The following is a 17,820-nucleotide window of genomic DNA, read 5'->3' as shown; positions in this document are numbered from 1 at the left end:
CAGTCTGACTGCTGAGGCACTGCTGCAGACAAAAGAGATGGAGAAGAAAAGCCCATGTCCCAGGCATCTGCCTGCTTTCATTATGCCTGGAGCTGGTCCTGCTTCAAGAAAGCAGATAGTCTGGGCAAACAGAAGAGTGCTTTTCATGGGTGATTGCATACTAACATAGCCTGATCTTTAATTTGTAATCTTAACTAAAAATGCAAGTTACAGTTGGCTAGAAACTGCTTAAATAAGAACAGAGTCAAGCAGGACTGGTGATCCTCTTGAAATGATGGGAAATGTGCCCTTAATATGAAAGAAAAAAAATAATTCATAAATACCTTTTCCCAGATTAACTCCTAGAAAAGATCTCAAAATATTTTTCTCATTATTTTTTCCTCAAAATATATTTTAGCTTGAGAAAAAGATGGAGCATCCCCATTTTCTGTGTGCTAAGACTTTGAAAGTCAACAGCTTTTTGGAAGTATTTCCCTAAAACCAAACCAACAAAATGTGCTTGAAATAAGGGATATGTTGAGTATTTTCTGATTTACTTTGTATGGAGTTCACTCCTTCCCACAAGAGATCTCCATCCCATGTAATGAGAAAAGAAACCAGCAAAGAGCTGAGAAATGGTGTTCTGATTGGAAACTCACACTTCTACATGTACCAAAAAACTGGTGTGGACAGTTAAATCAATCTAAAGTAATTTCAGTACCCAGAAACTAGCTCTTGGTGCTTTTGATCCTTGAAAAATATCAGCCAAGTTTTTGTTAACTGACAATTTCAGAAGGTATTACACTACTCTTGGGTACACTCGCCCCTTTTCTTCTCAAATAATTCACTAATTTGATTGATTTTTTTTTTTCTATGCTTGTCACTCTGTGGATTGATATCTTTTTCTTTGACAATGGGAAAATGTTCTGGTTACAGTTAAATTACATAAAATGTATGGGTGTCATACATTCCTGGTGTTGCTGTCCCTTACTCTAATTTTACTTGATCAAAGTAGCTACACCTACACCAGCATAAAAGCACCAGAGATGCAGTGAATCAAGCACACATGCAAAGCAGAAAACATATTTTTTAATGAAATATGAAATTACTTCAGTGTGCTATCCAAACTATGATACACTATATTTTTCCACTGAAACTAAAGATTTATAAAATGTGATACAAGTCCTACTCTAAGAAATATATTTACTCAGAACAAAGGGTGAAAAGACCCTTATTAGATCTATATTTTTAAAGATCTATTGTTAATTTTACAAATAATTTTCTCAAAATTTGCCCTTTTGAAAGTAAATGTGTCAGTTATAGGTGCTATTTTTTTGTATTCTATGTAGCATAAGCTCAGTCAGCTTTAGTCAGACCAAAGTAATTTTCAACGTTCACCTTTTTTCATATCTTCATCACATAACAAAAATATAGTATAAAATAAGAACATCTTTCTTTAGTTCTGTGAGTGGATAAGAAACCTATGCTATATTAAGCTATCAGAATTGAAGCAAAATCTTAGGGAGTAAACAGTCATTTTCCTGCTCAGTATCCACTGCCTGATATAATGAGGATGGTGAACTGCTTACATTCCTTACATGATTTGTGGAAGGAGTTGCTATTCAAGCAGAGCAAAAAATAGATCCTGGTATAAAACTTTGTTAAAATTTAGACTTCCAGATCTGTTTGGTTTGCCAACCCAGCATCCTGCAGTTTTGTCTCTTTGCTATTATTTTCTTCTACCCAGACTTAGCTGCCTTTTAATATATCAGTTGAGACTAACTTAATTTATTTGGGTTTCTTTTCCACACTTTACTATTTGTAACTTGTGATATACCTCTTGTGGTAATACATGAGTGAACTATAAGGTATTACCTCCCCCTGTTGTGGACTGAGGGCTCAAGTTGTGACCTTCCAGACTGTGCCTCTCCCAGGGCTCCCTTCCCTTGTCCCAGTGCAAGCACTGCTTGACACTGCTCCTAGGGGATTTCATCTGGACTACAGCCTCACTGCTGTAAGTGCCTCAGTGACCCCCAGGACAAAGGACAGTATGCAGTCCTTCTCTGCAAGTGGGACAAGTGGTATTGTCCTCCTACCAGAAAACATGGTCACCAAACTAGAAGCTGTGGGAGAAAAATGGGGGGAAACGACTTTCTGAAACTTATTAAGATGCTATGTTTGGGCAAAATACATTTTATTATAACTGGATCTTACTATGAGTAATATTTCCTAATTAACCACAGGGATTCATGAGCTTTGCAGACTGAAAGACTGAGCATAGGAAATATCCCAGGTCTGGTTTTAATCAAATTTATGTCCTTATGAATTGCTTGCTTTTACAAAAAGGAGTAGCTAGTCTGAGGAATTACCCAGGGGGTGTAGAGATACTTCCAGTTACATTCTTGAAAAATCTTTGGAGCTGTATCTGCCTTAGTTATAAAAGAATTATCTCTGCAGGGCTAGAGCATGCTTCTGAGTGGACATGGGAATGGTGGATGATCTCATTACCTCTGTCTTCCTTATTTCTGTTCCAAACCTTTTCAAGCTCCTTGGGGACTGTCTTCCAGTCCATGTAGACCTTGGTGGGCCATGAATCTGCAAGTTGGACTTTTGCACACAGAGGAGGATGGACTGCAATAATGGAAACCTTCAGCTCTCAAAAATTGTTGGGTTTTTTAAAGGATTCCTAATGGAAAATACTTTTTTTTTGGTGTGAATCAGGCTGATTTTGACTGTGCACACACACACACACACACACGTGAAGGACTCGGGAGCTATCAGAATATGCTGTGTGTTAAAAATGTGGCAGCAAAAGCTGTGTAGATAAGTACAGGGGGAATGTGTGCTCATACAGATGACAGTATCAAGGAGGGAGGAGGAAGAAGAAATTGGAGCATGGCTACCAAATTTACCCTGGGTCACACTGGTGCTATGTGTCACTCAATGGCACATCCCTACACAGAACAAAAAAAGACAGCTTTTATCAGAGCTAATGCACAAGAAGGTGTGACTGGAGTACACATTTTGACATCTTTCTTTTTCATGGCAAATTTGTATAAAGAAACATGTTACAGCTAGGAGATGTATAATTTTTTTCTGGCTTGTGGCTATTCTCCAGCCAGGAATATGCTGTTTGTGAAAATTAATGAGTGGCTACTTCAGATAAAATTATACTAATCAGAAACTTTAAAAAAATTGTGCTGGATTTTTTCTTCTCAAAACCAAACCAAAACAAGAAAAAAAAAGGAGCCCTAGAAAAAAGATTTTTTTTATTGTTTACTTCTATGTAAGGAAAAACTAGTGATCCAAGTGCACTGTTGTGATCCTACTGTAGAGTCACTGATGCCACCAGAAGTCAAAGTGTCTATATTTTTGTGGCTGTGCCAGTGCACCAGTGTTGTGAGGAGCTTCGTGTAGTGGGTACCTGCTGAGCCAAAGATTTGAGATGAATAGCACCCATATTGATTTGCCTATAATGGAGTGGAAAAGAAAAATGTCCAGGTTTTGTTGCAGGTATTTTCATGGGGTATTAAATTGGTGGATTAGTTGCAAACAGCAGTACTGATAAAGTCTCCTGTCCATCTTGATGGTTGGGCCTTTCTATTAAAATGACACATAAATAACCTATTATGTCCCCCACCCATGGAAATTCAAATGCACCTGTCAAGTTGATAAAGCACTTGCCTGGAGGGAAGCATTGTTTACATTTTCACTCCATTCTTCAGAAAAAGTGAGATTCTAATTATTTTTCCCACTGTAAATTAATGCTGACTATGATGGTTAGCATATCTCTGTATTGTTATATCTATGCAAAAGTTAAATAATAGAACTGATCCATCATGTATTATGCAATGTGCATTTTTATGACAGGTTTCCCTCTGATCTTATTATACCTTTCTTCACAAATACTTTTTATTTTTTCCCCTAGCAGCTGGGGGAATCTTTGTTGACTGCTGGTTCAGAAGCTGAAATCTGTCCTGTGAGAAAAGAAAAATGCAATTTACATGTTTATCGGATGTTGAACTCTGCTATCTTCCAAGAAGGAAAAAATAAGTATATAAGAGTATACTCCATTAATAATAAGCTTCATTATAATAGGCAATTGGTCACACTAGACTAAACCATTTTTCTACAAACTAAGCACATCCAATTCAGTAATATGATACAATACAATTGTTTCTGGATATCTCAGAAAGTAACTTTTAATTCAGAAAAAGTAAACTAGTTGAGGTAAAATCAAGTGCGAACAGAATCTTTTTTGCATGCATAAAATCACGCTACACCTTTGCACAAAACTTTAAGCTGTACCACAAACCATTTCTTAGGTTTCCTAGCAGTAATTTTTTTAATTTTTTTGTACATTTCATGGTTCCTGCTTGAACTGAAGACAAAACTGCTGAAATACCATAAAGGGACCATTTTTGCAATAGTATGCTACAAGTGGAAAATATTGTGAGAAGAATTCTTGCTGTTTTTTTAACTGAATCAGGGAAGAAGACATTGCTGAGAGGCTCTGTGTACACTCAGAGGAGCTCTGTGTATACTCAGAGGAGCTTTGGGAGACAGCCTGATCCTGCAAGTTTCTTTTGCAAGTTTGGCAGACCCAACTGGTTTGCATACCCTGTTGAAGGCTCATGCAAACTTCCCTGAGCCTTTAACTCTTTGTCTCTACTTGCTACAGTGGATTTCCATTCCTAGATTTCTAGAGAAGCATCAATTCCAGGCATGGTTAAAATGTTTGCAAGAGTCAAAACCAAACCTCTAGCACAGGACAAAGAAGGAGCAAACTGACAAGGAAATACCTTAGCAATTGAGGCACTTTGGGTTTAGTTTCTGATGAGCTTGCAGTTGAGATGCTGACCCTATCGAGGCCCAGAAAAAATAACTTGAGGTGAAGAAGGCAGAGGGGATGAGATGAGAATGGTGAGTGTCAATCACAAAGGAATACCCAAACCTCTGTCATCTTCTTTTTCTTCCTTCTCTTCTTGTCTATAACGAAACCAGCATTTGCTTTAGCACCACAACTTACAAAAATGTGTCAGGCCCTTCCACTACTCTCCACACTACCAGGAAAATGTTTGTGAAACCTTTTTCTTTCAGTTCTTCCTCCATGGCCTAATTCGGCAGTGAAGTCTTCAAGAAAGCATCTGATTGCTGGTGATTATCTGGAAAATCAGATGAGATAATTTATGAGCAGTTAAAGCAAGTAGCCACATGAATGTCCTCTGATCTCAACACCGGCTGCTAACTCCTTGTTCTGTAAGCAGCCCATTTTTACCTGTCCCTGCAGTGCTGAAGCCATGGGGCTGCAATGTGAGTGAGAGATTCTAGATACTTCTGTGTTAAATGTTTTCTAATAATTAACATCTGTGATGGAGCAGTCAGTGTACTTATTAGGGTCACGGACATATCAGAGCAAAATTGCAGTATTTCTAAAAGAGGACAACCATCCTTCACAGATGTTCACTTATGTTTTACTAAAAATGTTTAAGTTTCTGTCTCACTTTCATTTTCCTAGCCTCTTTCCATCTGCTTCAAAAGAAAACTGGCTATAAACAGGAAAACTAGGAACATTTTGGTACTTAGTAAAACCTTATAGAAATTTTGCTATTGTTTGAATTTAAAAAAGGAAAATATAAATTAAAATTCAAAAGGCACCTTCCACAAGAGTACCATTGCTCAACCCCACTAGCATAAGGATGCATTATGCTGTTGCCTTCACAGGAGGAAATTTTCTGAAGCTGAAGAAGATGCAACTAGAAGCCACTAGTGCAATGTATTTTAATTTTAAGTTCTCAGCTGATTTACTGTCCATGTAATGATACAGGTTTAAAAATGTTATTTAGCTGCCAGAAAAAGATCTGTCCATCTGATGTAAGTCACAGGCGAATAAAAGCCTGTCTCATTCTCAGACACACATCTTGAATGCACAAGGTCTTGGACTAACTGAATGAAATCTGGACTTGTTTCTTCTAACTATCTTTTCTCTGCATTTAATCAGTTCCAAACAGTAAAAATAAAATGCTTATTGCCAATAAATTAATTGACAAACTTAGCTCCTTTATTTTCTGTTTACATATTAGTTTTGAACTGTATTGTTACTTAGATCTGTCAGGGTTATTTTCACAGAATGTCTTCTGTGGGCAAACTTTATCCCATAAGACGAACTGCTCCATGGATCTATTTACTATTTGTTGTTTCTGGTGTATTTTTGGTCACCAAAGTCTTATAGTATTATTGCTGCTTTCTGACTGCATTACATTTGTAAACACATGAGTAATGAATAACAAATGTTGATGAGCAGATAATGAATAGCAGACACTTATTTACACAGATATGCCCTTGTATGCATTAAAATCCTGACTTCCATAGGGAAAATAATTTTTCCTAAACACTTTTGTATATAAAATCTTGTCTGTCTGAAGTTATTGAAGATGCTTTCTTAAGTAACTGATTCCAGCATCCCTTGTAAAATTTGGGAAATGAGGCATGGAGAGAGATTTCTCTTGCCCATCTGAACCACACTCACTCTGGGCTTGGAATATAGCAGGATTGTCTGGAGTGGGAAAGGAATGTATTTTATCTCCTTTCCTTAGGGCAAATCAATGGACAAAGACACTGCTTTGCGCAAGGAAATGCAAGAAAGCTGTGGCCTTTAATTTTTACTCACTAAGGTTTTTGCTGCATTGAATATCAGTTTTCCTAGAATTAGTTCTTGAGATGACTTTTCTCCCCCAGATTTATTATTGTTTGGAAGCCAGTATTTCTACATTTGTATTTTTTTAATGTGTGACTGAAGTGTGGACACCTAAAACCACAAAAGATTAAGATCTGAAAAATTGGGATGGTGAGCAGCAGACTACACAAGCAGCATGTGCAGTATAGCTAAAGAACATGTGGCTGCACTTTGTAATATCTAAAAGCAGAAGATGGAAATCATCCCCTAGAAAAGATCTGCATTGCTATTCACTGGACATATCCTTAAACAGGATGCTATTGCAAATCAGAAACAAAAAGACCCGCTGCTGTTTCCTAATGCTATGGTGCTAAGCAGCTTTCTATAAATCTATTCTGGGATTTCTCCTTAGTCATTTACTAAGAGGTTATTCTCTGTATATGCCTTTTTTCACCATTTAGTCTGTCCATGTCTGTTTGTTAAATAAATCAGGGAAGACTGTAACAACAATGCTTCAGGCATTCATAATTTGACTGAAACAAACAATTCCTGGATACTGCTGGTCCCTTATGCTGGTCCATTATGTTGATAAATAGGACGATCTAGGAACGAGTTATCTCTCTGCAGAGTTACCAGGAGCCCACAAAGGCCTTTGCTAACCTGAGACACTCATGTGCCTTGTTATTGCCCCAGGAACAAGAGCACACACTGCTGCCCCACCAAATCACGCTGCGCTCACATAAATGTGTGTGAGTGCTTCATGCACGTAAGGGTTAAATATGAGGGGCGTTGGTGTGGCTTTCTCGTGGTGGTATGGTTTTTGGCAATCCTAAGAGCTTTTCTTGTTCGTGCCTTTGCTTGTCATTTCTCCAATTTCACAATTTATTCAAACTGAGTTGATTTTCATGACTCGTAAAGTACCCCATCCTTCCTACAGTGGCTTGGAAGCTTTCCCCACTGTCACATCTAATTCTGACTGAGGTCCAGTGACAACCTCACTGGAACCTGGACACCACCAAGGTGCCTTTGACACAGACAGGAAGGATGTTTTTAGATATTTCCATGTAAATTCTTCTTTTACCAGAGTTGCTGGCAAGGCTTTTAGCAACAGTTTGTCAGAAATGGGGTTTGTAATGCTTAAGGGGTGCTGTGCTTCCCTCAGAGGTTAGCACTAGCCAGCTTTTGTTTTTTTAATTGTAAAGCTACGCTGGTTTAACAAAGATTGCCTCCAGGACAGTAATTCCCATATTTACAACTCTTACCACAGAAAATGCATTTACCATGTTTATGAAAGATACTTGAAGTAAATACAGCATCCTCAATTTTTGATGTCTTTTTTTTTCCCCCTATCATTTCAGCACTTTCTTGCCCTTTTGACTAAAGTTAACAGCTTATAACTTTTGCTAATTATTTGTCATGACCAGCGTTCAGTTCCACCCATTCTCAACTGGTCCATTTGGTCCATTTTTACTCATTTTATGCATTTTCTTTGGAATGCTGTTTTCGAACAGGCAATGTTTGAGCCTGGAATTGAGTCACACGACATTGCTAATTATAATGCTGCTGCAAACAGTTAAGAATCAGTACTAATCATAATCAAGTTTTTGGACACACAGGTATATTTCTCAACTTTTTAAAAGAGCTTTTTTCATGCTGTTGTCTTTTTTAAAGACACTAGAAGTCAGTCTTCCTCTCATTCTTACTGCAGCTCAGAAAATCTGAGGAAATATTCTTTCTTCTTTCACAAAAGCTGTCAGACAATAGAAAACATCATAGTACCTTTACACACTAGCATGGCATTTTTAGTAACCAGACCTAGGACATATTGATAATATTAATTGGCTGTGCCTCAGTTGTGTAATATATTTATAAATATACATTTATCAATATATTTGTGTTTAAAATGGGTTCTACTTCAATAACATATTTCTCTACACTTGGTGCAGCATAATACATTTATACAACAAAATACATTTGTATTTGTACTTACAAATGTATTTTTGTCTTTTTTCTAGGTTATGCATTGTAATTTCCAAAGGGTTGACATAATTTACCTTTTTTGTAGGAGAAACATGTTCCACTCTCTTAACCTGTATCTTTACGTCATGGTGTACGCTAAAGGAGCAGTGATTGAAATAATTGTTGTCAAGGAAGAACGTATTAAAATTATTAATAAGACTTAAACCCACATGAGACTTACTGAATCATCTGATCTGACCTAAATTCATGACCCTTCCTCCCAGTTCTTCCCTTTTCATACTTGCACAAAAATAGGAGGACCAAAAGGAGAAAAAACTGCCAACATAATAACGGCCAGTGAAAACTGTACATTTGTGTTCAATGTAACATTTTATGATTATAATGATATAAACAAATAAACTATAAGGGCATACACATCAGACCTCATTTCAAGCTGAACTATTATAAAGCGATTAACAGCCTCACAGTCCTGCTTTAATTAAGTTATGTTGTGAAACATTCAGCATTTGAACCTGTTCTGGCCTGCCTCTTTTATCATTGAATTACCATCCTTAATGTGTTTTTCTGCTGAAAGATGAATTTCATTTAAGGATTACTGTACATTGCTCTGGCATTTTGTGGTTTCTTGTCAGCCCTTGTGAATCTAGATCATTGCTAACTTCAGTTTCTCTGACATGTCCTATATGCAAGGTCTCTTGACTAGCCTGTCTCGGTGGATTTATTAACTCATATTGTATTCCTGTAGAAATGAATGGACATTTTTGATTAACTTAATGATAGAAATTTCAGATGACAGTACAGTTTACTTTTGGAGCTTACTTCAGGTTATGTAGGCCACAGCAGCTCTCTAGTGACCTATCACTTCACAGAAATGTGTTTTGAGAGTTTCAAGGCAGTGGACATCTGGCTGCCAAATACTTTCAGATGGTGCTAGGAAGGAGGGAATGGAAAGGTCCTTCTGCACTGGGGTCTTTAAATCCACAGCCACAAACAAAGCTGCTCTCCCTTCCTGGAAGTGGTGTTCAAATGTTGTATCCCTCCACACATTGAAGGATCTGCCTTCAGACAAACTCACACTACCAGGTGACTTTGAAGAAGAGCTAATGAGTGACGCTACAGCAAAGGGTCCTCTTTCCTTAGTTTCTAGTGCCTACTCCAGACCAAGGCTATACAACTCACCCCAGCACCATCAGCTTTGGTGGTGCCTTTTCTCTTTCAGTTGTCAGATGATCAGTCTGTGCTTTTGTTTTGGATTTTTTTTTTGGTTTTTTTTTTTTGGTGGGGGGGGAGGGTGAGGCAGGAGGGATGGGAGGAGGACATGCAGAACAATATCATCATGTTCTCATGTTCTTTTGGCTAGTCACATCAATGTCCTCAGATGGAGTTCACCAGATTTTGAAATCTGACAACAGATCAGAAGGGTTTGTTTACTCCCACTAGCCTGCACGTCTACTCCTGGGGAGGAAAACAGAGACTTCTGATGCCATACGTGGTCCCATATGGATATGGTGTCCTGGGGATGGCACCTAGAGTCAAGAACTTCCAAAGAAGGTCTTTGCCCTGGCAAGGTGAAGGTTCGTTCAGGCACAAAGGTTTGACTAACATGGCTTTGGCTTCCTCACAGTACCATCTGAGTGCTGTAAATTACACTCAGATCTGGCACTGATTTAAAAAATAGGTGGTAATTTTTTATAGTGGAAGGTCCATGCTCTCCCCTGTGCTGGACAAGTACAGAATGCATATTTTTGCCCCCAGAGCTCACAGCTCAAACAGGCAAAACAGACCTGCAAAGAAGGAGTGGTGTTCATATCCACAGCTTGCAAAACTCGTGGTAAATAAGTCCCCTGCTAGTTAATAGAGACAAACACAAGAGAAGAACAAGCAGATTCAGTGAAAGTGAGATAAGATGAAGGTCAGAAAAGAAGCACGGGACTGATTCAGAAGGGAAGAAAACTTTGAATAAAGGAAGCTAGCAATGCAGGGAAAAATGCATCTAGCATAAAAGGAGTATTGCAACAGAGATCATTCTGTTTGCTATGTTCCCTGAAGACTGAGTTTCTGAGCTGGGTCTCTCAACCATTTATGTTTCCTGAAGCCATAGATCAGGGAGGAGACATGAGGCCAGGAAAGCCTTGGTGCTCTTGAATTGGACAGGTTAGAAGTTCTGGTAGCGAAACACTGGGATGAGAGAGGAAGGTAACCACTGCAGAGGCTCTGGTGTGGCAGCTCTTGCAGCTGCTCCTCTGTACTCAAGCCAACAGTGTACCAATGGAAGTTGCCTTCCTGCTTTCTTGAAACCACTGGCTGCATTAATTCTTATGGAGCACTGTGTAATGCAGGCGTGTGTCTTGTGTGGTAGACAGAAGAAAATACAGGCCTTGTCCTGTCCTTATGGCTGCTGTCTGTTCCTAACATGTTGTCCTGAATGAAAGCCTTTAAACCCCAGAGACTTTGGTGTGGAAAATTCAGACTGTCCTTATTTTACCTTAAATTTCAGATGACCTTTCCTTTTTTTAAAATGTAACAAAATTTATTAGGGCTGATGTAAATGGAAGCCGGCACTAAAATGAAGCATCCTAATGTTCTATCATTCCCGGAAAAGAGTTTGGGATAATTTCCTATGTGTGTTCTTACTTTCTTAATTCACCTAAAACAAATCCTCTCCTAAGGAAGTGTCTCATAATAGCAATATGCACATCAGGATCGTGGCATTGGCACACTGTGCTAGTTATGGGATTCCTCGTAATGCGTAAGAACAGCTGAGGAAATGTGAACTGAATCACAAGCAAACTGAGCTAAATCTAACTTTTCCCATGTGAGGGGAAAAATTTGTGTCTGGTTTTTGCGGTCTCTTGTAAGAATCTGACCTCTTAATTTCAGCAAAAACTAAAAGCAAGACTGTGCAGAAGAAGGTTTTGATGTACCTATCTTAAATGAGAGCTTTTCTTTAGCTAGCTTTGTAAGTTCCAGTAATTTCTGCCAGTGCAATACACATTCTTGAAAGCAAAAGCATGTGCTAGGCCAGCAAAAGTGGTATTTTGTCTACAATAAATAGAAGTGTTAGGGAAGAGCATGCTGATGTATTGTAAGGATGTACTGATATCAGCAATCCCTTCCTTCCACAAACAGGAGTAGCATGTCATGGGAGAAAATTAATGACAAAAAGGTCTTGCAAAACTGAGGGTTAAAAAGCTTATGTTTGCACTTCAAGGGAAGTATAAAAATAATGCTTCTCATCATCATTTCTAGTTAAGGATAAAGGGTGCTTAAGTCTTGTGCCATGATCCATCTGAAGTCTTGAATTCTGCTCAGCCTGTGTAAAGAATTAACATGAAAAATGGTAAATGGAAATTCTGACTGATGTAGGGAGATAAAAAACCTACCAAAGCAAACATGTTTAGAGCAAACTAGGAAGCTAGGTAACTGTTAATAAACTAGCTTTACACAATGCCCTAAAATACACCTAATTTACTCTGCCTCATCTACAATGCAGTTAGCAGTACAAGGTTATTTTAATATAATACAGAGATCAGAGACTAAAAAGTGCTTGTGGGTACAGGAGCAAAGGCTTCTCAAAGAGAGAGAAATACAAATACTTGCTCACAAAATTCTTGGGAAGCTTTTATTTTTAATCAGCATTGCCATTTTATTGTTTAACCTACCCTGCTTGATCTCCCTACTTTTGGTTAATACCGGAGTCAATTACAGCTTCATCTGTGCAGAATTAACTTTATAGAATATACACTGGGGATTTGTCTATCTCCTCTATTTAGATCTATGTCATAAAAAAATATGTAGTAGAGAACTGTGTGCAAGCACTGCATATGGTACAGGCTTTGCAGATTTATTGTAAAATCATTTTAAATCGGTTAAGCTCTTGCTAGAAGTTAATTAAATATGTTCCTTGGGTGGGGGGTGGGGGGGCTCTGTGTGTGTGTGTGTGTGTGTGTGTGTGTGTGTCTGGGGGGCGGGGGGGGCTGTCTTTCACTAGGTGGCAGTGTCTGATTACATCTGGAAGGACCATGCCAGCCAGCCTGGTGTCTCCAGCTGTGACCTCCAGCAGCAAGATGAAATCCCTGACGCTGCAGCCAGCTGGAAAGGTAGCACCACTGTTCACGTCTGTGTCTACACGGTTCACCTCAGCGGCTTCCAGGAGCTCTACAGGCACTTCCTCAGGCTGCCTGATGGGGCTATCATTGAGGTAGGTCGGAGGCTCATTTCAGGCTCTTTGCTGCCAGATTTTGAAGGCAAAGGGGTGCATTTCAGAGCTAGGTCACAGTCAAAAGAGGAAAATAGGCCATGCCTGAAATACACACTGAAAGCCGTAGGAAGACCTCACTCCTAAACAGTAGTGTCTAATCAATGAGTTAATGCTTTTGCAGTGCAAAGTAGCAATTTCGGATTGTTTATAGAGCCATTTAAAGGCAATTATGTAAGATATACATTGAAACTACAGACATAGAGATTATTTATAAATATATATCACTTAGAACCACATAAGGTCATTCTGTACAGGAATTATTGTGTATATATATATATTAAAATATACAAGGTAAGCACTGTGCACATTTAATGGACAGCTATTGCTACAAGTATGACCATTCACTTAGTTTGTACTCAGATACACAGAGCTAAGGCACAGTTAGATTACCTACTGGCATCTTGTATGTTTTAAATTGAATCTTGGATGTTGTCAGCATTTCAGCAGCTTGTGCACTAAAAGACAATACAGGATGTTATTAAAGAGATGTATCACCCATTACTTGTTTCATGGGCTACATTTTGTTCATTGCTTTGCCATTTTTGTTCTAAGTGCTTTGAAGAAGAACATTTCCTTTTTGCCTTTGGTCTTGCGTTGAGAGACTCTTAAGAAAAGATTGGCATTTAAGAGAAAGTAGAGTCAAAGAATATTACCTTGCCTACCCAGATAAGAAGTGGGAGCATCATCACAACTTTTTACCAAAACTGGCACAAGTGATGATGAAACACAACGTTTTCATCTACGCACTTCTAAGGTGAAGGTTCGAGTACATCTTTCCAGCATGAGGCAAACATTGCTTCTGCTCCTTTGGTTAATGGTTCAAGGCTGTTTTCTTCATTAAAGTTTTTGTTCTTAATGTCTTTGCCCTACCTGGCTTTTTAAAGAAAATTTAATTTAAAGGAAACTGTCCTCAAGGATTTCAAACGTAATTTTCTGCCTGGGGAACTTGTGATTCACCAGAGTGAAGACACCAGAGTCTTCAAGCTGGCCAAAGAAAACAAGAGAAGGCATGCGGCCTACATGAAGTAGAACCTAATTACTGGAACAAAGAAACTGGCAAATCCAGGTCCATGCCCAAGTCTGTTGAAGAAACTCCTCATGTGAATAATTGCCTAGACTTTTGCTAAAACACCTTTTCCATATTGGAGGTCAACCAGGCAGCCCAACTCCTACTTTCTGCCTGTTAAAAATGTACCTTTTTGCAGAATGATTTTCCCCAGTTATGTTCTTCTCAGCTTTTCAGTGGTGAGATTTAGTTCAGCTTCCACCAGGCATTGGAAGGAGGGTCTTTGAATACCCAAAGCAATCTTAATCCACTGCACTGTTTCAGTTCATTTATCTGTTCTGTATTTCTGAGAGAGAAGAAATGTGTTCTCAGACAATGTAGTTTTGTCTTTCCAGGTGAGCTTTTGAGAAGATACCAGCATCCCCAAAGTAAGCAATGTATAATGTGGACGGCTCAAGCCACTTCTCCATAGTTTCCCACACCAGATCATAACATAGCCTATCCCTAAAATCCATGACTGAGTCTTAACTCATTGTTTTGAAAGCCGCACATCTAATTTAGGAGATCAATGCATGCATTACAGCATTTTTACTTGTAGATATAAATGCAATTACATGTAAGAAATGTGCTTAACTAATAATTGCAGTAAAGCCCATATACAGATCTTACATTTAGCTGATAACAGATGTAATTATACATTTGTGTGTTTTATAGGTCAGGTCTTTCTAATTCAGTTCCAAATTAGAAATATTTAATGAATTTTAAAACTCTACACTGACAAGTGCGAAGTCTGCTGCCACAGGGAAAAATACACCTGAGCTTTACTACTTGCTGCTGTTGTCACCCCTCAGGAACATTTTTTTCCCTTTGCTGCAGCTAAACAAGCAGGGGTACTTGAGTTGGGCTACAAAATTTTATGGGATTTGAAGGGTGCATTACAATGTTATGTATAGTTTTTAAGAGTGTAGGAGATGAGAGGCGCCTGGGCTTCTTGGAATTATCTTTTCAGTTTGCTCGCTCTGTTGACAACTTGTTGTGTATAAGTATTTTCAGTTTGGTTATCTAGAGTTAGTTCTAAATACTCAAGCGATTTAGTTTACCTAACCCTAATCTGCCTTAGGTATTTTGCTCCTAGTGACTCAATGGAAAGATTTTTCTGGATCCTTATTGTCTGTTTGGTTAGAAGTCTCCTCTTATTCTAAATTAATTCAGCTTCCATTGGATCACCCGTTGATGTAAATAAGATTTCTCTTCACCAGAAATTTACCTCCATAATATAATTTCATAATCTTACCTCTTTTATTCTAGAATGGATACAATACCTCACCAAAAGAAACAAGATGAGTTCGTGTTTAGCTTTTCATTTCTCTCCTCACTTCAATTTTCACTTTTTTTGTTCTTCTGGATGGGCTACTATTCTTGTGCAACTGCAGAATGCAAGGAGTAATTCAACAGCATCTAGGAACTAGGGGTTACGTGCATCTTCTTCCTGTGAAACAATCCTCCTTTTTATTACAGTGATGTATCAAAGGTGAAAATGTAATTATTTCAGTATACATTTTTATTTGTTTGTTCACTTTTATTAAGAAACTCTGAAGGCATGCAACTCTGAAGATAGCAAAATGAAAAGACTGATTTTAATTTCTGTAAGTTTCAGGAATCATACCTGAAAGAGCCATAACACTTTTTCCTAAATTCTACAGTTGAACCACATGAATTCAGGCATTTGGGGACTAAGATCTGTCCATCAGATATTTAATGTTTTTTGCGATTTACAGCATAATGGGTGTTGGTTTTGGTGGGTGTTCTTCAAAAATAATATGTTTAATAGGAGGAAATGAGCAATCTGTCAGAAAACAACACAAGAATTATAATGACATTGAAAAAGTATATGCAAATATAGGCATTGTTCAGAGGGCACCACCAGCATAAGCAGTATATTCTTAGCATTCAGCTAACTGAGGAGTGTGTGCAGGCTGGTGAGATCTGGGGCAGCGTTTCTCTTGCCAAACACAGGAACATGAGAACAGCACTGAAATCACCAAGCCAAATTCTACCTCAGATTCATGTGTTCAACTCTTGGTGACTTTAACTTCAGATATGTTTCTATATCTGCAAATATTCTTTGACAGGCATAAGAGGAATTTTGCATAATCTTGCTGTAAAGTCCTTGGACGCTGGTAAGGAATTCACTTCATATTTACAGCTTCATCCTACTCTTTTATACTTCAGTGAAAGCAAGATTTTCTCGTAGTCCTAATTCAGCAAATTACTTCAATGTGAACCTAATTTTATCCAAGGAGCCAAAACTCACTTTAATATTAAAATATTAATTACCTTTTTTTTTTCTTTTTTTTTTCCCAGTAAGCAAAGCCCGTTTGTAAGTGCTGTGTGTAGAAGTACACTAGCTAGAAATAAGTATCCTCTAAGTAATAGCTTCTTTAAAATACTTATTTCTTTATGTGTGGTATTGCCATTAAAGGTCCAGATGTCCTGGTATCACTAGAAATTTCATGTCTGCTATCAAAAGTAGTTTTATAGGTTTCATAGGGATGAGGTAAAACTAACTGTTTTAAAAGGAACGTTAAATACAAGGTGACATGTATAAATTGCCCTAGAAATATTAAATAAAAAGATTTTTTAAAATGTGCAATGTAAAAATTATAGCAGTTAAACTTGTAGGTGCAGTCTTTTTATCATAAGCATTGTAAAACTCATAGAATTCACATGCAGTAAAAACCATTTTCCTTTTTACCTATATTTCCCCTTTATAGTAATTAAATTTAACTGTTGGCTAACCAAGGAATGACCTTCCCAAAATAAATCACTTTTCATGGTTTTCCGTAGTCATTAATCTGAGGTTATTGTAGTATAAAGGAAATAATTGAATTTTAACATTTTAAACATATTTGAAATCCATGCACAGAAAAGTTAATGATAGTGGTACATGTTTGCTGTCTACGTGGTGATAACACCAACTTGGTGATTTTTAATCTAGACTTTTGCTGACTGGAGTCAGTTCTTATTAAAAGGGCAAAGATAAGTCACTTTAACAAAAAGTTAAAGTCACTCAACAAAAAATCAGTTTCTTATTATAGGCCTAGTAAACCTCAGCATTGTAGAGAAAGTTTTTTTTATAGTATGATTTTATCTATCAAATAAGCCTTCACAAATGTTAAGGATTCATCCAATTTAAACTTACTGGATAAAAGAGATCTGTTTTCCCTAATTACTTGAAAAGTACCTAGCAGTAATAAGATAAGACAGCATAGGTGACTAGCCAATTACTTAGTTTAAGCTATTTACATCAATCCATATGCTATAAATTATGTCTAAACCCTCCTGCACTTCTGTAAAAGTGAATAAAATCATATAAGTTTATTTTGAATACAAGATCAGATATGGTATGCTGAGTGACACTTAAAAAGAATGAAACTGTAACCATAGCTTATTTTCTGAAGCAATCTTGACACTAATGCTAAATTACAGCTTGGAAACATCTAGCATTTTTACCTTTATGAGAAAAGGCTTTTTACATATTTAACATAATTCTAGGGAAAATATACTGGAATTATGTATAAAGATATGTACACTGTAACCAAAGGGCATTTATAGTCCCCAGTAGAATACTTACAACAATTTTATTGCCATTTGGTGTCATTTTCTAACAGATATAAAATACAGCCAGTAAACAAACTAGACTTTAGATTTAAGCTGACAGCTGTTCCTTCAGAAGCAATATTCAGATATTTAATCTTAAGAATACTGAATATTTTACAATTGTTTGAACAAACTATACTTTTAGCATGTGAAGGACTGCATGCTTTTATATACAGTTCTTGGATCTGATAATGACACTAAAAAACAACCTTAGAATAATCTACACATTTGTTGCTCTCTTATATTCCCTGGGCAAAT

General features: G+C 37.5%; 1 protein-coding gene across 1 annotated transcript in view; it reads left to right on the top strand.

Annotated features, from left to right (window-relative positions):
- Positions 1-17,820, top strand: part of LOC137471478 (uncharacterized) — a 158,771-nt gene that overhangs the window by 134,631 nt on the left and 6,320 nt on the right. Inside the window, exon 20 of the mRNA XM_068185896.1 lies at positions 12,627-12,836. Coding sequence (XP_068041997.1) covers positions 12,627-12,836 — 210 coding nt within the window. The remainder of the gene's footprint in view (positions 1-12,626; positions 12,837-17,820) is intronic.

Source organism: Anomalospiza imberbis, chromosome 1 (assembly GCF_031753505.1).
Source record: "Anomalospiza imberbis isolate Cuckoo-Finch-1a 21T00152 chromosome 1, ASM3175350v1, whole genome shotgun sequence".
NCBI classification, from domain to species: Eukaryota; Metazoa; Chordata; class Aves; order Passeriformes; family Viduidae; genus Anomalospiza; species Anomalospiza imberbis.
The sequence above is the reverse complement of the archived record's forward strand: the minus strand, read 5'-3'. Positions and strand labels throughout refer to the sequence as shown.